General features: G+C 32.8%; 1 protein-coding gene across 11 annotated transcripts; it reads right to left on the reverse strand.

Moving 5' to 3' along the window:
* Positions 1 to 1,215: 1,215 nt before the first annotated feature.
* On the reverse strand, positions 1,216 to 26,683 carry LOC117100434. 11 transcript variants are annotated; one of them, XM_033240125.1, is made up of 23 exons: positions 26,294 to 26,683; positions 22,597 to 22,777; positions 19,054 to 19,285; positions 17,612 to 17,706; positions 17,017 to 17,213; positions 16,553 to 16,631; positions 15,985 to 16,174; positions 15,527 to 15,676; positions 14,697 to 14,893; positions 14,038 to 14,104; positions 12,640 to 12,836; positions 12,109 to 12,178; positions 11,834 to 11,899; positions 11,365 to 11,438; positions 10,383 to 10,409; positions 9,877 to 9,928; positions 8,381 to 9,716; positions 7,879 to 8,046; positions 7,212 to 7,429; positions 6,268 to 6,336; positions 4,830 to 4,874; positions 1,999 to 2,116; positions 1,216 to 1,792 (listed from the first exon to the last, which is right to left on the reverse strand). In XM_033240125.1, exons 1-23 carry the CDS (start codon positions 26,488 to 26,490, stop codon positions 1,726 to 1,728), a joined length of 4,092 nt encoding a protein of 1,363 aa, XP_033096016.1. In that variant the 5' UTR covers positions 26,491 to 26,683; the 3' UTR covers positions 1,216 to 1,725. The 11 variants fall into 11 exon arrangements, with proteins under 11 accessions (XP_033096016.1, XP_033096012.1, XP_033096015.1 ...); XM_033240121.1 differs by having other exon boundaries at positions 8,381 to 9,752; XM_033240124.1 differs by having other exon boundaries at positions 9,877 to 9,931.
* Between the last annotated feature and the right edge of the window lie 428 nt (positions 26,684 to 27,111).

The following is a 27,111-nucleotide window of genomic DNA, read 5'->3' on the forward strand; positions in this document are numbered from 1 at the left end:
ATCCATAGAATTGTGTGTTTTGACAGTCAAATTATCAAGAAGTACAAATTCTTTTCTACATATACATATATATGCTACATACACGTGTATATATGCTACATACAATTTTATCACTTTTATACATTATTCTTTTTGATAATGCTGCTTTAGACATGACCTGAGAATTGATCTTTAAGTTTGAAAGGTAAAAGAACTTAATGGTTAGATAGAAAAATATGAGAAACTTTCAAGAGGTTACGTATGTACCGAAGGGAAGATTTAGAATTTCAGTAGTTAACATGATTCTCATACCATCCAGAAATTTGAATATAGCAGAACTAAAAAGGCCTATCACCCCATCATTTAAATTTGACAGCATAAAACACACAAATAGAAGGCACAAATAATGTTTTGGTACCCAAGCCAGAGCGACCAATTATCTTTCAAATCTACCGCTACTTTTCTATTCAAAAATATATATGTACCAGGGGCAGGCATAAAACAGGCCGGAGGACCAAAGTGAATTTCTGATTTAACAGCGAGGGCCGCACCCGAACTTTATGTTCAATTTAATATTCTTTTTTACAGATCACTGGCGGCAGGATAAATGGTAGGCGGGCTGCACAAATAGGGTTTTCACGGGCAGCATGTGGGCCGCACTTTTTCACTATAGACCAACAGATTAATGTCTAATTAATCATGTCTAAAAGTCCTAGTTTTGAAACGACTAAGAAATCATTTATTTAACATTATTTTTGTAGTTAATTCAATTAAACAATGTATGCACAAACACTGGAAGGAAATTACTCAAAGTCGTGTTTGTTTTGACTCTATTTGTGCTGTATTTTCACTTCCCAATAACTATGACATAAAATGTCCAATGTCAGTGAATGACTCCTCATTTTTACGATTACATACTGAAGTATCTGAAAATACCAATAATCCGAATATCAATTTTTGCTACAACTTGGCCATTTTGCCACAACATGCCTCAAATGTTAAACTTCTATCAAATTTTGGTAGACAGGTGATAACCATTTACTTAAGTTGCACTAACATACCCCACCCTTATAATTAGCCACATTTCTATATTATATAGTGTGGAAATTATAGACAAGCACCCATCGACATCACAAGAAATCTTACACGTACAATATGTAGATGAAGTTATTTGGAGTTGTACGAACTAACACAATTGAATATAATTGTGTTAGTTCGTGATGTGAGCGACGAAATGTCCAATGTCAGTGAATGACTCCTCATTTTTACGATTACATACTGAAGTATCTGAAAATACCAATAATCTGAATATCAATTTTTGCTACAACTTGGCCATTTTGCCACAACATGCCTCAAATGTTAAACTTCTATCAAATTTTGGTAGACAGGTGATAACCATTTACTTAAGTTGCACTAACATACCCCACCCTTATAATTAGCCACATTTCTATATTATATAGTGTGGAAATTATAGACAAGCACCCATCGACATCACAAGAAATCTTACACGTACAATATGTAGATGAAGTTATTTGGAGTTGTATGTAAATGCAGTCCTTCCTTTAGACTGGATTTTTCTTATTCACTGAAAACTATTAAAAATAAATCGATTTTGGCACCAATGGTGTTCCATATTACTTATTTGCATGGCATTCCATACTATACTTTGGTGGCACCCTTTGAAAGTTTTTAACACTAGGAAAAAACAAAAAAATTGAGACTTGTGGCAAATCTATCCTTCCTTGGTCAACGAGCTGCATCAGTAAGTAGGCCGGAGGTACTCCGTGATTTTGGTGAATCCACTTGTAATGTTCTATGCATAAGAAATGAAATAATCCATAAAATTGTTAAAATAAACTTAATTAAACCATTTAAAAAAAATTAAATATAGTGCCCAGTTGAAAATATTTTACTGTACATAAAAATATAACAATACATTACTCTCAAAAACAAAATTCCCACATTGTACCTCATTAATATAAACTGAATATAATGACTGAATTAAGGGATTTTACTTACGGGCTCTCCCGATGTGAGTACCGCATGACCGGCGGACGGCACGGCTGTAAGGGCAGTGCAGATTGCATCTTTTGTGATGATAGGTATGACATAGCTTCCAACTTCCTCACGTATGCACCTGTAAATTACAATATGTAAATTGGAAAAATCATAATAAATGATCATATGTGCACCTTTCTTGATTAATAGGCCACTCTTGAATGTCATGCCAAACATGATTTTGCTCTTGTTTCTTAGAGATATATATTGCGAGAAAATTATTACAATGTGCCTGGATTTCTTGTATCATCTAAAACCTATTAAACAACTTTTTTTCTTATGATATCAAAAATACTAATACTGTATTGCAACAAGTGATATAGGCCTGTATACACAATCTACTGTTTGATCATTCCAATGATGTATAAATGGTGCTCTCGAAAAGCATCTCTTTTGAATTAAGGAGGTCTCATGAATAAGCGCTGCACTGAATTCTCCTAAAGTTTTATACATGTCATGGGTCATTTATTATGAGTGTGGTGTATAGAATATGGCCTACTAACACAGAGAACATTAATAATGGATACAGATGAAATCTGCATGTCTGTTTTATTATTTTAACTTCTATTACCTTAAATTCGCCATCTACATATTACAAACAATATTTAAATAGTTGTTGATTTACTCATAATTAAAGCAGTAATAAAACAACAATATAATATATAATATAACAAAAACAAAACAAAAACATTAATCATTCATATCATTTAAATAACTGAATATATTTTAAATATGATTTATAAATTATTTGTATAAGAATCTATATATAATATTTATAAAGTGTATTAAATCTAACATTATTCTAATTTGTATTATACTACATAATGATGAAATTTATATACCTTAACTATATAGTTAAATAAAAACATGCTTCTACGTATAATGTTATGTGAGGTGTTAGGGTAGTGTAGGTCTAATAATAATATATCTAGTTAGTTCTCTATTTGACCATGTATTAGTAGTATTCTTCCAGTTATGATGTGTTCTAAATGTCATAAAACTATTGTAATTAAGTCTAACACTACCATTCAAGCCACAAGTGCTCATGAGCAAGAGAAGCACTGTGTCTTCAAAAGCAGTCTTCATGTTAATGTAAATGTATTTCTGTATTTGATTGATTTTATTAGACTACTGCAGATATGATATACATAACCTAAAATCTAATGCAAAACACTTTGTGCACTACAGCTATCTTATACTCCAGGATTTGATAACAGAAAGATGGAGGACCGTGGTTCAGTTTGGAAATCTAAATTCTTTTCATACAAATACAGGGCATTTTTTTTCATAGTGGATAGTCACTTACTAACTTCCATATGAAGAAAGTGAACAGCTCAGATATCTATTTCGCATATCATTGCTCACAACACACAGAAGCAAAAAATAGCTTTTGGTCATTTGTGAAAACACTACATTTTTTACTTTTAGACACACGGTTGTTGTCGCACATATTTGTTTGTGTAGTATTATTAGATAACAATTCTGCATGCTCCTAATTGTTGTTCTTTGTTATGTGATTATTAATCATCACAAAGAATAGCACCTTCTGCTCTTAGTTACTGTTTATGCTTCTCAATGGCTGTCCACTTGCAATCAAATAATCAAACTCTAATATAAATATGCTATCATGTATTAAGAACCAAATGTTGAAGCTTTTCTTGTTGGATACCATTTTAGATTAAATATGAAACGTTGTGATTGAGATAAACACAGGATACTGATAATTTTGAACGGCGGAATATGAACTCTGATAAAATTAATGGAAGCAATTGCGAATCTACATTTCAAAATTTATTTGTTCATCTTTAAATGAGTCATTCATGAAAAAAAAATATGAACAAAGTATGTAACACATTGATGAACATTTTGAATAATTTATGTATGATTATAATTATTTCAGCAGAATATGAACGTAATTCCATAATAGTGATGAATATTGATGATTTTGCTTTGACTTGGTAATGGACAGCCCATGTCATGTACAATTAGTTGTCACAATATAAGAGGCATAATGATTATATATATCTGTAGAAGATCATGAAAATAATTCATTATTTTTACCAAAAAAAAAATGTTATACTGGATGATGATATAAATTATAGAAACACTTCCAGTGAACAGAAGTTTTTCTATTATTTTTCATGGTAAAAATGAGCAAATTAATTTAAAAATTGATCTTTATGATTTAAATATTGTTTGCTTTTTTCTTGGTTATTTTTTTACTTTTAAGCTGTTTTGAGATTTTTTGACATGTATTATGCCAAAATTTCCTTTTTTTCTCAATTTGTAGCCAACTGGTAATTTAGTCTGTCCTACAATCCCCCTGCCCAAATCCTCCTACAATCCCCCTACACAAATCCTCCCCAACCCCTACTGTTGGTATTGCAGCTGTTTGCAACCTAGCCATTATGGACACACTGCATAGACCATTTTCGTGAAATTTGAAATGAAAAATTTCTGATAACGTGGCAACTAACACTGGGGGACTTACAGAGGCCTATCATAGATCACATTGTATTTAATGAAATAAATCAAGATATTTTTTATCAAATAGTCATATTAAACCCTGATCAACTATTTTAGGATGGAAAGCTAATGTTGGGAAGGAATTTTATCTGTTAACTTCACCACACCAATGATGGAATCAATACCCATGAAAGTAATGTAATTCCTTGTTTTCTAAATTTTAAATCTCACACATGGAGTCGAAGCTGGAAGCATGATGGGAAATGAGGAAGCACTGGATTTAGGTTTGGAAGATGCGATCGATAGCCAAACACACACAAACTTACACTCTGGAGCAGTGTTAATGGGTGGAAGAACAGGACTCTCTAAGGCTATTAATTACAAAATATAAAAGAATATTAAAACCTTAACATCTTTAATTATGTACAAATTTTACTCATTCAATCAATAATATTCAAATGTAATTCAAAACCTGAAAAGAAATACTTAAACAGAAGGAATCTGTGTATTATTTGGAGAAATACTGAAATAAAAAATTGAAGCTATACCATTAATGCGATTATCAGTAGGCTTGTGCCTTATTTGCCTAATGGTTAATCTGGCACTGATTATCATCTTAAACAAATTAAATCCCAGATTAAATGAACTTTATTGGCAAATAAATATTAAAATTATGTTCACTCAAACTTCAAGCAAATTCATCATAATTTGTACAAAAATATGATTAGTGATAGGAAGAAGTATGGATGAACATATTCTAAAGAGGTGGAAGATATGATACCCAGGGCTAGAAAAAATGCATGACCGGCAGTCGGAGGAATCATGATTGTCCCGGAGGCATTTGGGGAAAAACATTTTTTTAAATAAATTGTTGGGTTATATAGTGTACAGATAATATTTAGTACTGCAGGCATTTTATCAAGACAACTTTCACGGCCGGTGGCACAAGCCTTCTTTTTCCAGGAGTGATGCTACCTACAGTATAAATATAGACTGCATTGGATTGGATTGGATTGGATTTTTTCGGTGTGAATACCAAGAATAGAACACGAAGGTCTCGAAGCAGACTTATTTCCAGACGGTGCGCTATAGTAACTTGTACGTGAGCCCTCCAGCTGAAACACAAGGAGAGGCAGCGATGGGAATTGAACCAGGGATATAGAGATCTCCACAGTTCAGCGCACACACAGTGGCTACCGCCAGATTAGCTGACAGCTAAGCTGCATGTTGGAATGTAAGATCATTACATATTAGTATGTTTAGTTTCAGATGGTGAAAATATTAAATAACACAAATACATATCTCAATATTCATTCCTAATTAAATTGAGCATTATGTACAGCAGTGCATTTTTATTATATTCTTAGGATGATTACGCACAGTTATCAGCCAGATATTTCAACACACATTTTTCATATAAAATTGCTTATAAATTATTACACATACTCTATTCATTTGTTCACTTTTAAGCCAATCAAGAGTTTTTTTTAGGGTTTTAAAAAGTTTAACACATAAAGCTCCTACTTTGATTATTTCATGTATTGTATATATGCAATACTCCTCTCAATGTAAGGTATTGCAATAGGCAATGAGATATGTATGTGGCCTACAAAATCCTAATGACTAACAAGAAATGCTTACACAGTGCATACTGCACATGTCTCTGATGTAATTGTACCATATAATGTTAAACATGATTTTTTTGTGAGTAGAAATTGGTTACGATTGAGATGAAAAGAAAAGCAAAGGATGGAAGTAGCTTACGCTCCAAAGAAGGGCAGGTGTACGAACGGGGCAAAGATGGCCGTTGTTCAACCTCCTCCAGTTCCCAAACTACTCGGTGATGAATCATGCAAGAGAAAGTTGAAAGTCAAGATGAAGAACACACACCAGTAGCAATGTATAAAGAGAGATGATGTAAGAAAAAAAAAACTACAAAGATCCCAAGTAAAATTTAAAAATACTAATATAAAGAAAACATTAAAATATTATGCATTCAGTTAATCACATAAAAATAGAAAGACAACTATTATAAAATAGTTTTTAAAAAAAAGCAACATTTAATACAATGACAGTATAATATACAATATAGGTTTTTTATGTAAAAATATATTTGTAAACAATGAAGAAAACATTTACTGGTAAAACAGCCAAAATGATAAGCACACACAAGTACCAATGTACTATATATAGAAAAATAATGGAAAAAAAACTACGAAGTTTCCAAGTAATATAAAGAAAACAATGAGAAAATTATACACTCAGTTAATCACATATTATAAAATAGCTCACAAGAAAAATAAAAATACTATTTAACAATGACAATACACTTCAGTGAAATATACGTTCTTGTGTAAATATTCCAGAAAACATTGAAGAACAACTGCAGAAATTATGCTCTCATAAAACATCATTTAAGAATACCACCATAACAAAGAAGAGCATGAACAGGTATTTTACATAGCTATTAAAATCAGGATGATGATAATTATTTAAATACACATTTAAAATTGAAACAACTTTAAAAGCATTATGGGTAAATAATATGTGATCATTAAGATAACTTGAATATTAATTAGTTAGTTGAAGAGAGCATTACTGGAGTGTTATTCGCTTGCAGAGGATCCAAAATGATTGGTGGATTATTATATTTTAACATTTAGTATTTACAAAGTGGAAAGTGATAAATGACATCACACATAACATACCTTTGTCATACAGGTTACCATTGGGGTTACCAGGATGTAGGGGTGAGCCTGGCATGTGAAGAGGTTGCGTTCTGAATTGCATCGGGATGAACTGGTAACGATTATTATTCAAAGGTTGCGGAAGATTACATTCCATGGTGCCTGTACTGGTTCCACCGGATTGACCAGTTCCTGGCACATGCGACGGAAGTTTCTCCAGCGTCTTTTTTAGCAAAGGTCTGTTTATATAAATGAAAAAATAAAAATTATTAAAAAAAGTTTTCAATAAACTATAATAAACAAACAAACTTCTCTAAAACTGAATTTGAAAAGAATTTAATCAATAATTATTCTTAAAATCCGTAGTAATGTTTATAAAGTTTCTGATTGTCTTTAATTTATTCTCTGGGTCTATTTTTTAACATTATTTAATCAAACAATTACTATCATATTTGGTACCACAATTACTACAGTTAACAATTTACAGGAGAACTGCAGACTAACAAATAAAAAGTCTAATCAAATGTTTAGTATTGGGTATTAACAGCTGTAAACAAGATATATTATAATTCAGATAAAGTGAACCTCTTCATCTACCTTACCTTGATGCCAGTTATCCCTTTCTTTACACCTGATTTATAAATTCAATTATTACTAAATGTTTATCAACCAATACAAATGCTTGTACCTGTGGCTACTCATAAATGTCTGAGCTCTTTGGTAAAATACTGTACGGTCTGAGTTGCAGTGCTTATCATGCAGCGGGTCAACAATAGTGTTAAAGTTCATTGGCTTTGAGTATGTCTTCTGTAAAGTTGCAAGATTCTTCTGCTTTTGATTATCTAATTCTGTATACCTATAGGACAAGAATGGACTATGATGTTAGTAAGTACAGATATCACGCAGACTTGCTTGATTGATTGATTGATTGCTTTCACCTCTAAGTAGCCTGTCTAACAAAGTCAAAAACGGTATTTCTTTCCAGTTTTTAACAAGGTACAGTTTTGCTCCTTCTCATAGAATCAGTCTTGAGTTTAGATTATAAATCAGAGAGTATTTTTTTTTTATATCCATACTGTTATTTCTATTTTACACTGTTGGATACAATAAAAAATAATTAAATATCACATGTCCATTCCTATAATAGTATAAGATATTTTATAATACTACAAAAATTCTAAAAATTGTACCTTTCATATGGTAATTCCTGAAATTGAACTCCATCCCTCTCCCATGGAAACAAGTTGGGGGTCTTCTTTGACAATGGCTCTTTGCCTTTGAACAAATTCCCAGATAAATATTTTCCCTCTTCCAAAGCCATCTCTTCTCTTATTGGTTGTTCCACCGTACAGTTCTTACCCTTTGACTTTGGGTTTTGAGGCTCACCCTCTGTGTATATGATCGTACCATTAGCAGACAGTACAAACCCATTTGTGTCAACATTCTCCTGTGTGTCAGAAGGCATCTTGTCTAATGATGACAAATTGGTTTCTGATCTGAAACGGGATCCTGACATCATTGTTGGGCTGTATCTGGAGCTACTATAGGATCCTCTTCTATTAACAATACCCTGAAGATTGCTGTCATGTGATATGCTTGATGACTGAAGCCTTGTTAATTTCTTTACTTGTTGGTTGCCTCTGAAAGTTCTGTATTTCTTGCTAGTAATACTACCTCCTAATTCTTGCTTTCTCAATTTAATATCAACATCTGTAAACTGTCTGTGCTTTATAGGGAATGTTGGTTGTCGCTCTCTATGATGTATGCCATCTACTGGTCTGTCTTTAACACTGGCCACAGACACCTTTTGCATGTCTTGCTCTTGCATGTCAGTCTCTGTCTTTAGTTTTCCATAATTTTTTCCATTATTCTGCCCAGTTTCTTCTATTGGCTCCATAGACTTGGGTTCTTTATTTGTCAGAGAATTTCTACCCCCACAGTTATCAGAAAGTGTTGTTTCCTTTAATATTGACTGTAGTCCAGTAATAGTGCCTCTGGCAGGTGTGTATTTATTAAACTTGTGCTTGCTTCTTAGCTTTGTTCCCTGTTCACGAGACTGTCTATTCATGTGCTTAACCTCATCATGTGGCTCACCAGTTTTCTCATTCCAACTATCATGAATTCTAGCAGTTGGTTCACCACAGCTTTGTGCATCACCAGACATATCAACAGCAGGAGACTTCTTCACTGAGTTTTCAGCCTCATATTTGTTACGAATCACAACTTTCCATTCACTCTGGGGTTCATCATCCTCAACTGATTCATCAGAATCACTAGTTATTTCACAACCTTGATAATGAGTGCTCTTCGGGTTGCAATTATCCGATGAATTGTCTCCATGCGGTGTGTTCTTTGTTCCATCTATACTATAATGAAGCACATGATTCTGATTGATTTCTCCATCAGGCAAATGGTTTCCTCCGGGCACTGCAGAGCTTGATTTACTATCTAGTGTTAATGAGGTAGAATACATATCTCTCTGGGAAGAGCTTCTCGTTCTCACATCACTGTCAGAGCTTGAATAAACTGTAGAATCCAAAGATTGGTCTTTTAATGAATAGCCTGTTGTAGCCAAACAAAGAGATTTAAATATACAAGATTGTGTAGGGTTTAAAAGTAATAATCTGTAAATAGCAAGTCTACTATGCTATGTAATATTTTCTATCCTGAATAAACTTTCACAAACCTGAAGATGGTCTTGATTCTGTAGACTCACTCGGAGAGGAATGTGCATTTCGCTGCTAGAAACACAAAAATTGAATTGGTTCATGAGATTTTTAAAATATAATATAAATGAAATTTGAGTTAACAGACAGGTTAAATACATTTGGCACTTCCCAATTGTTGTTAAATTGTAATGGGCATGTAGATAAATTAATTAGCATTTTGTATATTTCATATTTTTTACATCTTTGATTTAATCATTTCAATAATAATTAGAGTGGCGATCATCACTACTGCAATATTTTTAATGTCATTTTTATGTATTGATTATATATTCTATGCAAATAGTTATTTCTGAATTAGTGCTAGACTTTAGATAATTTTGATGGTTCAATTATTGTTAAAAATTTTGATTGTAGGGTAAAATTTAGGTTTATATTTCAGCAAAATTTGATGGGTATTATGAGCAAAGGAAAACATTGAAATTAAGATATTTCCTTGTCATTCTTTTGACTTCTAGTGACTTACCCAAAATAATCGAACTTTGTTTCTCGACTTAGCAGCAAAAAGGGAATACAAGGAAAATAGATTACAGTTTATTGTCTTAATCGAATATAAATTTTTTGTGTGTAGCATCCTGATTTAAAGTGCAGAAAACAACAAATTGAGTGATAACACATTGTGCCAATGAGAAATCCATAAACCAAATTTAAGACAAATATACAAATATTGGCAACATAACAACGGAAAAATATTGGAATACAAACATATATACATATTTACTATTCAAATAGAAAACAACATTCCTAAACCATGTTGCTACATTGTATTTATCGTTGTGTTGGTCTATACATTTGCCTATAAAATTCATTTCTTCGTGCACTGAAATTTATTTGGGTTTTTTTTACCTCTTAACACTTCTTTCATTTTTCTTTACTTTAATTTATAGTTTATTTACCAAATCTGGACCTCTTGACAGACCAGTACAGATGTCAATTGTTTTGAAAAATTTACCAGAATAAAGAAAGATTAGTATTATATAACAAGCAACAACAATAACAACAACAATAATAGTATTTTTTTTTAAATGTCTTTACACAAGGGAATTTCTCAGAATAGTTACTGCAAATTTCATGGTAGGAAATATTCCCTTGGGTTGAGAACAACAGCTTAATCTTGGTTTTATTGAATAACAACACACGTGAACTATTATTCAAATATTAGAAACAAATAATGATTATAACAATAACAATAATAGTTTCATCCAACTGAAATTAGGACAAAATAATACATCACAAAGAACTAAGTTTCTGTCTCATATATAACTAGATGCTAAACATGTTTTTAAGAAGGTGAAATATTTCGTAATCTATGTTTGTTAACGTTAAAAATGGGGTCAATCTACACCCAAAATACAATTAGAGTATATCGCATGTAAAGCATTTTAAATCATCAATATCTTTATATCACCTGCACAACTATGACACACTGAAATCAGAAAACAACTTACCTTTTGTGAAGACGGTGTTTTAATACGATTGCCTTTTGACAGCAGTTGGCTTTGCTGTTTTACCTGTCTAGATGCTGAAAATGAAAAAAAAACTACCTTAAAATACATTATAGAAAAAAAATCACAAAGTAAAATGCAATTCCTTCAAACATGAAACAAGATTCATTGATTTAAACACAATTTTCTCATATTTTTTTACCTGTATTTCACCTGCTATACATCTATACATCAAAGCAAACCTAGAGTGATAGTTTTGCAGGTGTTGTTAACACTGAAGTCACATCAGTTAGAAGCAAAACCAACACAGACTGCATTGGAAATTGAGCATTCAATAATTACAGATTGTTAAGCTTTTTCATCCAAATTATTAGCATGCCTCAGGGGATTTTTTTAAAAATAAAACACTAGTGTAATTGTCCAAGTCTAGTCAATGAAGTCAGTAGCTATTTTTTTTAATGCATTTTCTTACCTGCATCTTGATCAGTGCTTTTGTGTGGATGACTGAAGAAGATTGGAGCTGTTGATTGCACATTATCTAAAAAAAAATTGTAATTAATATTAGATGATTAAAAATGTTAACATAGTACAGTTCAGTTTTCTTTAATCACAATATAATTCAAATGCACAAATTAATATAAAATACAAATACATAAGTACAAATTATAAAATATGAATAGTATCAATTGTTGTGCTGGTTTGTAATTAAAGAGATGGACCTAATAAAATAGTTTAATCCAAGCTTACATTCATCTTTAAGAGTCTTCTTCTTTGCAGGTTCACTTTCACACCTGCCTTCACTTGTAACTGCTACCACCTACAAATAAAGATTTGCATTATGTTAGGAATAAAAGTACTGTAATTAAAAATAATTGTTTAAACTGTAATATGTTAAAAAAGACAATTACTTAAACCTTCCTTAAAAATAAATATACAGTTTATCTGTCTTTATTGTATACTCAGGTAAAACACTATGTATCACTGCTTAACAACATTAATAGACTTTTTTTTGCATAGTAATGTAAGCTAACGATATCGTAGCTTTCACAGTTTCATTCAGAAAATTGTTAAATCTTACATAAACAGGGGCGGATCCAGAGATGTCCAAAATGGGGGGGGGGGGGGGGCCGAAAGTTGGGCTGATCGAGACAACACTACCCTAGGGGGTCAAAATTTTTGTATTCTGGACGCCCAAAAATAATATTTGAGGCGTTCTGGGCTATCATTCACCCTACTCCAAAAAAAAAAAAAAAGGATATACATTATTCATAAGCTTACCTTAAAAGTGTACTCTGTATTTGGCACAAGTCTACGAGCTGTGAAACTTAAATCTGTTCCAGAATAAACCACCTTGCCGTTGAGTGTAATTTCAAACTTGTGTAATCGACCAAGAGGAAATTCTGGTGGCAACCATGTCAAATGTATCTCATTACGACCTCTGACATTAAGTATTGGCTTTCCAGGAGCATGTTTACCTATGTTACAAAGAATGTAAACACATTTGAAACATTATACATATAAACAGACAACAAGCGAACATTAGCTGAAATGAGGTTCTAGGACAATTAATATCTTGGACAAGTCAGCTGGAACAATTGTGGTAACTAACTACTACCCAGTGGTGTATAGCCTGCTAGTACCTAGAGATAGTACTACCAGTGGTGTATAGCCACAGTGGCAAATCCAAGGGGTGACAAATCCAAGGGGTGGCAAACAAGAGAGATTAAAATGGCTAAAACTCTGAAGGTCCATAGCCTAGCTGGACCCCTACTATATATCATCACAACAGCCAGGAATTCCCGACGAGAGGTCCAAGCTCCTCGACAAGGGGTCCACCCGACACCCTCGGTCGGAGAAGCCTAGCCCCACCACCCCCTTGCCCAGTCTGGGAAAAAATTAAATTTTTCGGGGAATATTTTATTAAGAAATAATAAAATTTTAAATTTAATTATGGAATTCTTTATTTATAAAGGAGAATTTGATAGAAAACCATGCAAGTTGAGAGTCCCCCTATCGGGGATACTAGCCCTCTGTCAGACATATCAGCCCCGTCAGGGAACGGCTGGTGCCACAACTGCAACCCATACGATTGCGATAGTATACAACACCACTTACATATGGTAACACTAAACAGTTTTTAATCCCTAAAATTTGACAGCTTAGTACTGCATGCTTCAATTGTACTTTTGGCACTCGAGATTTGATTTTTCCCCGACAACCTTGCTGGAAATTCCCTAACAGGGGAGTCCAAGCGGGGGTCCAGAGGTCCTCAAAGGAGGGATCCTTTGCCTCTATGGACACCCAGCTAGCGCCGCATCTGCATCCCAAATACCTTATCTCTTGACTATAAGAGTAGGACCCTGGCTGTTTCCTGCCCCTTTGGAAATTTGGGTTCTAGACCCTGGCAAAAACATTCTGGATCTACTGAGTCAGCTGGTAGCCAGTGGTAAAAGTACCCAGTAGTATTAACTATTACCATGCCATGTAAGCCAGATAGCACCTTTTAGTGTCACACTAATAGCCAGCTAATATGCAGAGGCAAACAGCCAGCAAGTACCCAGTGAGGATTCCCACCAGCATGTCGGGATTGAAGTTTGGTAATTGTGAGGTCTGGCAGCCTGTCAGTTTTCCCAGACACAATACTGGCACCTTCAATATAATTTTCAGTCTACCTACCTAGCTCCCCAGTTGCTGCTGATATCCAAGCCTTTGGCCCCTTCCCTTTATGGTTAAAAGCACACACCTATTAAATAAAGTAAAATTTAATAATGAAGATAAAAAAAAAAACACATTATGAATTCGATATAGTGCAGTACAATAGCATAATAAACAATAAGTTTTAAGAACATTTAAATTTAAAATTTTTTTTTATTACGAATCCATTTAGTACTGTACATCTTGCAAAAAAAATAAAAATGTTGTCGTTGCAAAGTTACAGGTGTTAAGTTTTTACATTCTTTAATTTATATTATTATTATTATTAGAAAATATATTACATTACCTAAAAAATATACTACGGTTATAACATTCGCTGACATGGACAAGAATACGGATTTTACGAGGTTTTACAAATGGACCAGTGTTGAGCATACTTCTTTTGTATATAATCACGCTTGCAGCGCGTGCTACCACACCTGCCCATACACACCGATGTCAGATGTAGGTACATACAAACGTAAAGATAAATTTGGAATGATTGATGTGTATTACTACATATAACTGGAAATATGTTCATTTGGTAGCGCCCTTGTGCCAAAAGGGGAACAACTCTAACATACTGCATAATAGCGAAGCATGTTAAAGGAATTACTGAATTCTTTAAAAGATACACTTACATAGATATCATACTTGGTACTAGGTGCCAATGCACTGAGGGTACAGCAAAGTTCTGTTGTTACTTCCACCTGCTGTTTACCATTATAGACAACATAGCCTTTCAACCCGCCATTGATTAACGCCGGGGGTGACCAGCCTATCCTGATCTGTGATGTTGAAACAGCCAGGATACGCAAAGCTTCGGGAGCATCAGGCGCTGTTAAAATTGGAAGAATGCCAATCAGCAAATTCAAATGACAAAAATTACCTAATATAACTACTTTCATTATAGGACTAGAGAAAATCCTTAGAGTCACATCGCTAAAGTCAAGCGACACTGCTTCACTACTTTGCAACTACTTAAAAAGGGGTTGTTACAGCCAAGTGGCCTCAAAGATAACTCACATATTACAAGGCTATTTTAACTTAGGAAAGGAAACAAACTTTTTTAAATCAATAACTTAACAAAAACACAAAAATTAGCCATATGCTAGTATCAGATGCATATTTAATTGTTCATAATTATAGTGAGTTTCCAAGGCACGAATAGACACAATGTTGTAAAATTAAGTGAGAATGATACGCATGTATTCTGTAGATTTGGCTGTTATAGGAGGCTTTTAGTGTATTGACTGCACTAGCTGTTTGGACGTCAGTGATGTAACATTCTATATCTCTTTAAAATAAAAAAAAAAACATCTTTTGTTTTTTGGCAGTGTAGCAGAATTTTCATATTTTACATCTAAAACACCATCTATTAACGCCACAATTATAACAAAATTGTGATTATATGGGTGTCTCTAAAAATAAGTAGAGTGTGCTTATAATCACAATTAAATGCAATTCTTACCACATTCCTCAGTGGCAACTTCCACCACATCACTCAGTGGACTTTCATCACCATCTGTTGTTAATTGCAATTTTAAATAATATAAATGATTTGGTTTTAGGTTGGTTGCAAGGAAGCTAGTGTTAGCACCTTTGTAGAGCACAGTAGAATCTAAGAGGGAGTGAAAATAATTAATAATTTTAATATTTATAAAGCAAAAGAAAATTGTAACTTACAACATTTGGTTTTTAATGATCAGGTTTAAAAAATAAAATGATTAATAAATATAAATAAATAATATGATTTTTCATACTCAAGAACCTGTTTTAGTTTGAGAATAAAATTAAGTTGTTTTTTTTTCAGTACCTTACTTATATTTTCATCATCACAGATTATATCATTGACATTATGTATCATAATATTAAGTTTTGCATCAGTTAATTAATATAGCATGCACAGTAAAAAGCTGAATTTCTTACCTAAATAAAGCTTATAAATAACATCAAGTCCACTTTTCAAAGTCACTGTATCCCATGTGAGCATGATCTCCTTGGGACCTTTGACCTCTAGCGTGGGCGGATTTGGTTTTTCAAGTTTTTTCAACAGCTCCAACGTCAGTTCAACCTCATCTCGAAGGTCTTGTGATAGTTCTGTTTTGCTATTAATTTGCTTAAAAACATGAGAGAAATCCATTTTTACTAACATTTTTCAAAGCTGAAAATCAATCTGAGAATATTTCATTCTATTAGGGCAAAGTAATAATGAATAAGTTAGCAACCAATTACTAATTTGACCTACTTACAAACAAAATTTCATTATTTAAAAAAAACCATATTGTTCACAATGGCGACCAGTTACTAGTTTTCCCTACTAATACAAACATCTTAAAATTTCATATAATAATTTAAAGAAAAAATCATATTGTTGAAATTGGGATTCGAACCCAACATCCCAATACTGCATTTTGGGTGCTCTACCAAATCAGTAGAGGTCAAGCTGGAATACACCATTGAAAAAAGGACCAGCCACTTCCTCATAAAAAATTACCTTCAATGCGGGTACAATGATGGAATGATCTCGCAACACTACACAACCTTTCTTTTGACTTGCAAGTGTCCGAAGTGTCCTGCAAGAAAAAAGTAATGCATCAGCAAATAAAAAGTTTAAATATTTGAATTTTCTATGTTTTTGCAATGCTTGTCAATAACATTACATGGTACAAGTTTGATACAATACCCATTAAGAACTTGCTGTATATTCCTACAGTATTTATAATTATCTAATATCAATATTTTATATTTTTAGGTCTTCAAAAATACGTTCTGAGAAAGTAACTGTAATTAACTTCTGCATAAATAACACCACAATATCAATTTCACTGTATAAGTGAGCATACAACCTTGTTTGTCTAACACAACAATATGTTCAAATGTCGTATGTGATAATACATAATTCAGTCCTAATTATTAGCAGGTGATTATATATTCCCACAACAAAGCGATCAAACGTACATTGCAGCAAACCAAGAGGTTTCTACATCCTTTGAGTCCAATTGTTCTGCCAGCCTTCTCAGCATGACATCACAGCATTGGTGACCAAGTAGTAGGGCAAGGCCGTCCTTGTTACCAGCAAGACAGCTGACAGCAAAACATGAATTCTTACCGCATCCTGGGTCCTTACTTGAGAGCATATTGCTTAGGCTGGATATCTGTGTTGAAAGTATTTTAACATTAATGAATAGTAGAGATACACTTACATAGTTGAGAGCTTGGAAATATTACAGAGCAAAGTGGAACCTATTATATGGTATGAAAACAAACTATCACTTGGGTCCTATTTTAAAACTTGCCATGCTAAACTTTCCTATGTTCGTTATATATTACTCCAATATTACCCTTTATATGGGAAGTTAACCCATTGGTCCTATGTACACAATTGCTCTATGCAGGAAAAAATTTAACGATAAAAAAAAAATATTGGGGTAGTTTAAAAGGCAAATATACAAATTTTAAGAATTAAATTAAATCTGGAAGAAGGGAAGCTGAGAAGGCCATTTTATTACTTTCATTATCAGACAATTTTTTTAAATAAATTTGCATTTCAAACCATTTTTGAAATATCTTGGTGCTGTATGAGTTTTTGTCTTCCTTCTTCTGTGTCACAAATCCTTCCCACAGCAAATGCTGCATTCATCCCTTTACCTTAAAAAAAAAACAATTAAAGAAATCAAACATTAATAGATAATTATGGTATGACAACAAAACAATAAAATCATGATAAACATGTGATTTGATATTAAGATAAGCTGTATTTGGTTCTGTTGTTTATTCTGCTATAATGAGTGGATTTTTTTTACACATATGTAATACAGTATATAGAAATATTATTGTAAATTTACAATACGGTGGGTGTCGTCAGTAACGTGGTAATCAAATATTTTATTGAATGCAATTAACATCTAACTAAACCACTAATGGCCTCAGCTTCTCTATTGTTGCTAAGTGCCCATCCCCAAGGTTGTTTTTACATAAACGTAACAATATATGAATCAAGCATTTATTTTATATTTGAAAAGGCAAAGTGATTTGAATCATACTTGTGTAAAGCAATATATAATTCCGTCAAATCACTATTGCTATTAAGTTGTTTCAATAATTATTTTTAAAGATCATCTCGATTTCAAAATTTAGTTAAAGTTAATTAAGGGGTTAATTTCAATTCAAATTTATCTATACAGTATTAGCATAACACAACAGTACATTACTTAAGATACAGGTTAATAACTTTTCTGTTTAACAGGATATTAAATTTGGCATAGATCATTTACAGAAGTATTCATGAATTGATGAGATAAGGAAATGAGTAAATGAAGAAACCATCGATGATGTGCAGTGAAGGAGTTGATACAGCACAGTACATTTCCTTTGATGATGGAGATTACACAGATCAATATCAAACATTAATGATGACATATAACCTTTGACAATTTGTCAAAGGTCATTCTGTAATAACATTTACTCTAAAAAGGTGATATAGAATAAAAATACCAGTAGAAAACAAACTTATACTGTAAAAAAAAGATTACTTAGTCATACTTTAACAATCTTCACTTAAGGCATGCTTGTAACTGAATAAATACCCTGTATCATTTTAAATTATTGCTTGTAGATTATGTTTTTCAATCACTCAATTACCAAATCAAATTAATAATCAAATCATTAACTAACAAGTCAATAAATAAATAACCTATTAATTCATAAAACAATCAATCAATTAATCAATCTATCAATTAATTTGTCAATAATCAATCAAAAATTAATCAATTCATTAATCATCTAATCAATCAAATCATCATTCTAATTATTCTGTAATTAATTACTTAATAACAATAATAATAAACAATGTACAATAATCAACTAATATAGTCAATCAGTAAATCAATCAACATCAATCTACAATATTAATCAAATAATCCATCATTTTTTCATTTTAATCTTTATTAAAAGTACTTTACTGTACAACAGCACGAAAAAAAAGTACAAACATACCAGCCTCATCTACTCCAAGGGATTGAATCAGCTGAGTGAGAAGTTCTTGTGACTGTTGGTGACACAGCAATAGGTGGCAACCATCCTCAGAAATGGACAACCTGGCAAGGACAAGTGCTGCATTGCTTGCTGTCCACATGTTTTCAGACGACAACAGCATCATCACTTTACTTACGGTCGAAGTAATGCATTGCTCCTTCAACATCCATTCCCGACCTTCAGCTGTTTCTGCCTAAGGAATATAGCATTTTTATATACTATTATTCATTACTGAATGTATGAATTAAAATTATCTTGTAGCAGCTCTATACACTCTACTTCAGCATACTGTAGTGTTTTCTTTGGGTATTACCTTTTATTTCGACTCAGTGCATGTGAAATAAATACTTTCGGTAATAACGTACCTCCCAGGGTAAGGCAAGACTTTTTTTATTCCTTGTTTCGCTAACTTATCAGAGGCGGGTGAAAAAAAAAAAAATTTGTGTCTTGTTTAACAAATAGATTTGCCAAAAAACATTGAGATGGAGGATAAAATAAGAATAAAATTTTATTTGAATTGAATGAAATTTGAGTTGAATAAGTATAAGGAAAGACATTTTTTTTCTGAAATTTACAGTTTTTAACAGCTGGAGGGTGTGCTAATTGGCCAAAAATAAAATTTCATTTTTATTATAAATTATCAATTGGAGGACGGCATGGTTCGCAAATCAAAGTATAAGTCTTGCCTAAATTATAGAAAAAGAGATACTACTATAGAAAGAAAATTTATGATTATGACACCTCTAGATTGCCGGAAATGGCACTCTCAGACCTAAATTCTAATTCTAATTTTCCTTTGTTTTTTTTCCATTTTAAAAAAATGCTCGGCCCCACTTGAATCTGCCACTGATTATTATGGCGTCATTGCGAGACTGCGTCAACGTAACACTGGAGTTTGTAAACTTTTGGTAGGCTTATCACTTAATCGAAATAGGTAGATATCATATCCGTGAAATTAGAAAAAACAGTAATCCTATGATGTAGATAATATTAAACACTAGTATATACGTACAGGTCATAATAATATACAAAAAGAATAAATCGTTTATATTAGAAATTGTGCACTTTTGAGTTTGTAAAAATATTGGCCTAATAAGAATACACGCTTCCAATTTCAACAACGTTCAGTACATTGTTTTCACAATAAATTTAGCCTCTGATAGTCGTTGCACCCATAAAATCGATCTAGTGGGTTTCTGAGATGGTTACAAAATGTTTAAACAATTGCGTTTAAAAGTGAACAGACAAAATTCATGAGTCATGCGTAATTGTTATTCTTTCCATTCGCTTGTAAAAGTGGGGTTTTAATTAAACTTGATCCTATGGCTGTACTTTCTACCTGTCATTGCTATTATTAGTATTGTTTAAATTGATGTGTATTATCACAGCATTGCCATCGCTGAACCTGTCATGGCCACTATACACAAAATCTAATAGAGTAATATAGAGATAACCCATAGATTACAGTACACAATGGTTATTACAGTCAAGATTAACTGTTTGTTAGCTTCCCACAAACATTAAATTTGACAAAACGTTTGAATCAGGTCAACTTGTTGGGCAATAAAAACAAAACCTTGCTTTGTAATACATGCTAATAAATATAAATTATTCAAGCAATGGATAATTATGTGTGATATATATATTCAAGATTAGTTGATTTTTGTAAAACAATGCAATAAAAAATATGTCCCATAAATTGTTATCAAATTCACAATCAATCAGAGAATTGCAGTCTTTGCTCAAATAACCCTTTGATGTACAAATTACGCCATTCAATCCACACATCATTTGAAGTGGTAGTAAATGGGTGATGGGATGAAATTACCAATAAGTTCTAAATTAATGGCTGTTGGCTACAATATTTTATGATACAAAGTGTCATTCAGGTTTTTAGACCATACGGCTAACAGAGCCTGCTTATTGCCTAATTTGCATATCATTGTTTATCAGGGGTTTGCACAAAGGTGGCTTTTGCCCAGGAAGGTTATTTCCCAGACCTTAAATTACTTAAATTTATTATTTTATCAAAACATAAAATTAGCTTTCAAGAACTACTGAAAGCACAAACCTGTTAAGGGTTCTCCTTACAAATTACAGTATCCACAACATCATGTTAAGCACAATAAAATGAATTAGAATTATTTATTGTTCAATTGTCATCATCCAAATAAAATATTAACGTAAAATTAACAATGATTATATTTTGGTTTGCATTCATTTCTTTTTTTTTTTTTTGTAAAGTAGACCCCTACTATACATAATTTTTCCATCATACAGGAAAGCCCCAATGGTATTCAAATATTTTGATATGGTGGCCCTACATTTCAGCTTGACCACATTCATAAGTGCTTTCCTTCTTGGAACCAGTTTCTAATCTAAATACAAACATAAAATTGACTTTTTAGAATAGTTTAGAAAATATCAAGCAAGACAACTATTAAGTTGGAACATTAGAGAGCTGGAATTACTTTGAATCAATTTTTTTTACTTCATATCCATGTACGTATCCCAGGTAACAATTGAAGACACAGCTTCATTCTCTAAAAAGTATCAACAAATCAATGGAAAGCAGTATGAACGTGACTACATTGTCTTATTTGGTATTTGCAAATTTGACTAATTAAAATGCAGCCACATGCTCATGGACTAACTTGCAAACATTCAGGATTTCCCATTGTCTCCCAAGGGGTCATACTAAAATTTTGAAAAACAGAATCACAAAACGTTTCCGTATGAAAGAGCAATAAACTAGTAAACAAACATCTTTATAACAAAATCAATGTACAGATACACAGTGTTAGTGTACATGAGAAAGAATATGGATTCTTCAAGTGTTCTGTTCTCTTGGTTTTAGTCTTTGTTGAAGTCTACAATAGCCTTATCTTGGATTTATGGCCCGATGTTATCATCATTATTGTTGAAAAGCGGCCAGATTATTTATTTATTTATAAAGCCATGAATTACTTGCACCTAGGGCTGTAAAACATAGCATAAACCACTTCACAGCCTGTCACTTAATTTAAACAGAAATTTTGGTTGGGTCGCTAACAACACATCCAAACATTATTCCTCATGCTGAACTACAATGATGAAAAACTATTACAAAGATTATAATGATGGATTATGAAAAACAGATTTAGGAATGAGTACTGATAGAATCAGTAGAGTGCCTACTGATAGACCATATCCTTCCACCTACAGTAGCTGTAGAAAGTATTATATCCACTGTTAAACTGACACAAGGAACAATAAGATACAGTAGATGATTTTATTTAGGTGATTTTATATAAACTAGTTTTAGAAAATTGACTATAAAATTTAATTGTCACCCTCTAATTTTGGGAAAATTGTATAGTCATCCTCCTGGTGTACACATGGTAAAATCTGGTACCAGTTGGTTTCTGTAGAATAACACTCTAAATAAATGTTTTATTTTATGTTTGAAAGCACAAATTTTTCCTCATACTATTTTCTTAATCCAACTTTCTTCTTTCTCCTTACCAGTGTGCCAAGAGTTCCAGCAGCATTCATCACAGATTCTGAGTCGTCATAATCCAGCATGTTGCTGAGGTCTGCAAGGATGGTGTGCGGGTGTTGACCGCTAATGAGGGCCAGAATACGTGCTTGCCCAAGGTGATGCTCTGCTAGAGTCCCAAGGATATATGCTGAGTTTCCCGCAACCCTGCATAAAATACATAATTGGAATGTAATGTTATACTGATAAACTATGAACGAAATATCTTATTTCAACCAAGGGGGTACCTCCTTGTTTCAACATATTATATCAGGGCAGGGTCACAAGTCTGTTGAAACTCATAATTGTGTATGTTTTCACAACTTTATTATCCGACAGATATCACAATGTGCAGCAAAAAAAAATAAAATTAAATGCGCTAAGAAATCTCATTACAGCCAGCCCAGGCACAATAAATATTTCAAAATTATATAAAACAAAATGGGGTAGAAAAAATTCAAATTTAAGTCAGAGAGGGCCATTTCTGTTCACCTAGAGGTGCAATAATCATGAATTTTCTTACCTCAGCCCCAACCATGGTTGGGTTGAGGTGGTCTAGTAGACCCCCCATCGGTGACATTTTCTCCCTCCCACCCCCTCCCCTTCTACTTGCCACCATCCCAGAAACGACTTCTTCCATCTGGGGACCCCATTATAAAGAGAAAAACATTAACCTCTCCTGTACAGACTCTTTGAAATTATTTTTGGGGGTTAATTTGTCTGGTAAATTTGTCTTCGTTAATGCCTCATTATACAATCTGAAAAACATTCTTCAATATCAAAGGTGATCACCTTTTCTAAAAAAATTACAATATCTGTAATTAAAAATGTATTAGGAATATTACTTTTTAAGTACCAGTAGTAACTTCATTTTAGCAGATATTCTATATATATATATATCATAAAAAAATAATTTAGACAACATGGTTTTTTGAATGCTTTGAAATACTGTAACTCATATTTGTGCTCAATCTGAGTTTGACTCAATTTGAGTCCTCCTTAACACTATGGTAAGCTTCGTTGTGTGTTTTTCTTTTCTCTTAAATTTTAAATTGTTTGCTCTTATTGGAAGAATGAAATATAATGAAGGAATCAATGATACTTTTTTTTTAATGAATACTGGTTCAAAGACAAAGCTGCAAATGCTGGGTGGTAATTCAGCAATCTGTAACTCATACTAGGCCAGACACATTTATTTTACTAGGTGCCCATGTCCCTTAGAAACTAACCCATTGAAGCCTGCTGTGCAAATATTCAACCTCAGGAGAAGTCTACAGTATAACAACCTGTCACAGAAAACGTAGTCTAGTTCAAGACTGTAATTTTATACTGTAACAATAAGCGATAATCAAATAGTAACAAAAATGGAAACTTGCTCAGCTATATATAATACTGCAGTGATAGATCCAGGGGTGACAACATAAAAAAATCACATTGGAGGGCATTTTATATTGTATTTTACTTTCTCCTAAAATGTTGTAATAAATTTAAAAAAAAAAAAATTTTTTAGAACTTAACCCTTATTATAAAATTAGTTTTTATGTCCCTGTCCCTCTTTCTGCATCCCTAATACTGACAGAGAAAATATATTATCCTTTGTTCTTAAGACATCAGCGATACTTTTTAATACCTTCTTTAGCGAACTTATTATATTAAAGATCGTCAGCAGAGGGCATGATAAAAATTTATTTAAAAAATTTTTTTTTTTCTGCAATGTCCACTTTTCAAAGCAGGGGGTGTGCTAACTGGCCAAAAATAAGTTATTTATTCGAAATGCTCATTATTGGCATAATAATACATTGTGTAGCATAGTTCTCAACTAATGTAGTCCTGTAAATAAATTAATAAAGAAATTGTGTAATAAAATGCCTCTGGCGGGACTCGAACCTGCGACCTCTCACTGTCAAACCATTACACCACGGAGGCTTCATGGTTGAACAAATTCAACATATATATATATTTATATATATATACAGTATATAAAATGTATAAAATAAAAAATTACTATTAACATCCATTATCATAAGCTGGGGTGGATGCTGGGGGTGGCAGGCTGCAACAGTGCAATTGCACCACCTAAGCTGTATTAAAAAACATTTTTGTATTGTATTGTTGATATGAACATAGTACGATTTTTAAGGTATGAGAGTGCAATTTCCGGGCACCTACCTGTAGGTCCATATTATCAAGGTTTTGCACCTCAGCCCCAACCGTGGTGGGCCTGAGGTCGTGTGGACTCTCACGCACCCCCTATCGCCCATCCTGAGTCTGCCCTCCCCCCCCCACACAGCCAACGCCAATAGGCGCACACAGCTAATGTGTATTGCACAGCAAAAATCACATAGTCAACTCAAAAAAATAGGCCTCGTAATATTAATAGCAAACAGTTGCATGATCAATCACCTACCTGCTGAACATTTAATATTATATTTATTACTAATTGTTACTATAGATAGTAGTAGCTAGGTCTCTCTAGCTAGGGTCTACTGGCTGAATTCGATCCAACTCGGCCACAAGTCAACTCGGCCACAGTCAACTCGGCCACAAGTTAACTCGGCCACAAGTCAACTCGGCCACAAGTTAACTCGGCCACAAGTCAACTCGGCCACAAAAAGTTTGGCTACAGTCAACTCGGCCACAAGTCAACTCGGCCACAAGTCATCTCGGCCACAAATCAACTCGGCCACAAGTCAACTCGGCCATAAGTCATTTACTGGTACTACATTGTACTAATTGTTATTATTATTGCTGTTATTATTGTTGTCATTGTTGTTATTATTATTGTTGTTTTTATTACTGTTAGTTTTAATAGTAATTATTAGTCTTAGCATTAACCTTATATATTGTTCAAATTTTTGCTGATATTATTATTACAGTACCATATAAATAATAAATAATTTTCGATTTTTTATTATTATTATTATTTATTATTCTTAGTATTATAATTTTGATAATAGAAATTTTAAAAAGTTGTTGTTATGGGCATTTTATTAGTATTTTTCTCATATTATTATTATTATTATTAATATTATTGTTATTGTTGTCACCTTTATTATCGATATTACTACCCTATTATTACTAAGTAGGCCTAGTATTACAAGTATCATTATTATTATTATTACTAATTAGTATTACTATTATTATAAAAATAAACATTATCTTTAATTTATTATTGTTGTATTATTGCTATTATCACCTTCAATATCGTTATTATCACTAATTAGTTGTCTCTTATACACATCTATATGTCCTGTTACAAAAAAGATAGAGAAACTGAGAACCCAAATGTATTTAATTTTTGATTTATTATCGTCATAATGACTAATTAGTATTATTAATGTAAATATTACTAATTTATTGTCGTTATTGTTGTTTAATATTATTGTTGAAGTAGAATGTTGTGAGTAAACAGAAGACGAACACATTAATTGTGGCCGAGTTGACTTGTGGCCGAATTGACTTGTGGCCGAGTTGACTGTGGCCGAGTTGACTTGTGGCCGAGTTGACCTGCACCCTACTGGCTAGCTCATGCCAGGGCCTTTTATTTCTGGTACATAGGCCTAGGCCTATTCAATTTTAGTAAAACTGATTATTATTATAATATGCCTAACTTAAGCTCCTGTAACTGTACTGACTTCTTTTTTTTCAAAGTGGTACATCAGTGTTTAATATATAATAAATTACCTGGTATTCTTATGACGTAGCATATAAACCAAACCCCACAAAAAATCTTCAGAACCGCAATGGTCCAGGAACGAAGTTACAGTCCTAGGCTTGTCCTTGTGCAGATCATCGACCAGCAGCTCAAGGGCTGCGTGGGCATCTTCCCCACCGCTGATCAGCAGCTGGAAGTACTCTTTCTTACGCCAATTAAGTGCCATTGTTGGCCGTCTAAATAAAAGTTACATGGACGGAGACGGAATGATTAAATGCAGAATTACAATCAGGTTACATATTGATACTAGTAACGTTATCTCTCATCGTAAAAGCAATGCACTAAAAGAAAGCAGTGCCACCTGATCCCCGTTGTCATGTTTACTTGAGATTTGTGTACGGGGACTACGAGAGTCGCGAGGCAGGAGACTCGAAAATCAGTAAATTGATCACAAAACAAGTTAATCATATAAATAAAGAGGGCTTCAGTACATCGTCGTCACCATGAAACTTATGGTTCGAGATGCGTTCTTATTCAAGATATTTTATTGTCTGAAAAACTCAGAAATTACATTCCATTGGCAGAGTTACAAGTGTTAATAACACATACAGTAATAAATAAAAGATAACTAAGGATATAGACATATAAAACTATTAGCACGAAAAAAACAATATCTAGGCCTATTCATTAATAACAGAATATTTAACAATATTAAACAATATTATTACACATTAAACTTAATTAATTAGGCCAAAATTCAGCACTTAAGCAACAATTATCTATTAACATTATTATTATGAAGGTGAATGGAGTTTGGAACGAAGGAGTTTCTATAGCAACGTGTGGT

This window comes from Anneissia japonica, unplaced genomic scaffold (assembly GCF_011630105.1).
Source record: "Anneissia japonica isolate Jap-2015-1 unplaced genomic scaffold, ASM1163010v1 scaffold1642_len504882_cov181, whole genome shotgun sequence".
NCBI lineage: Eukaryota > Metazoa > Echinodermata > Crinoidea > Comatulida > Comatulidae > Anneissia > Anneissia japonica.

What these genes read in the sequence shown, in the direction of transcription:
- LOC117100434 (XM_033240120.1), bottom strand. Translation starts at nt 26,490, where the DNA reads ATGGCACTTAATTGGCGTAAGAAAGAGTACTTCCAGCTGCTGATCAGC. An exon ending in ACCTCTTGGTTTGCTGCAAT is followed by an intron (nt 16,632 to 17,016) that starts GTACGTTTGATC and finishes TTTTTCTTGCAG; the next exon opens with GACACTTCGGACACTTGCAA. An exon ending in GTACCAAGTATGATATCTAT is followed by an intron (nt 14,105 to 14,696) that starts GTAAGTGTATCT and finishes TTTATTTAATAG; the next exon opens with GTGTGTGCTTTTAACCATAA.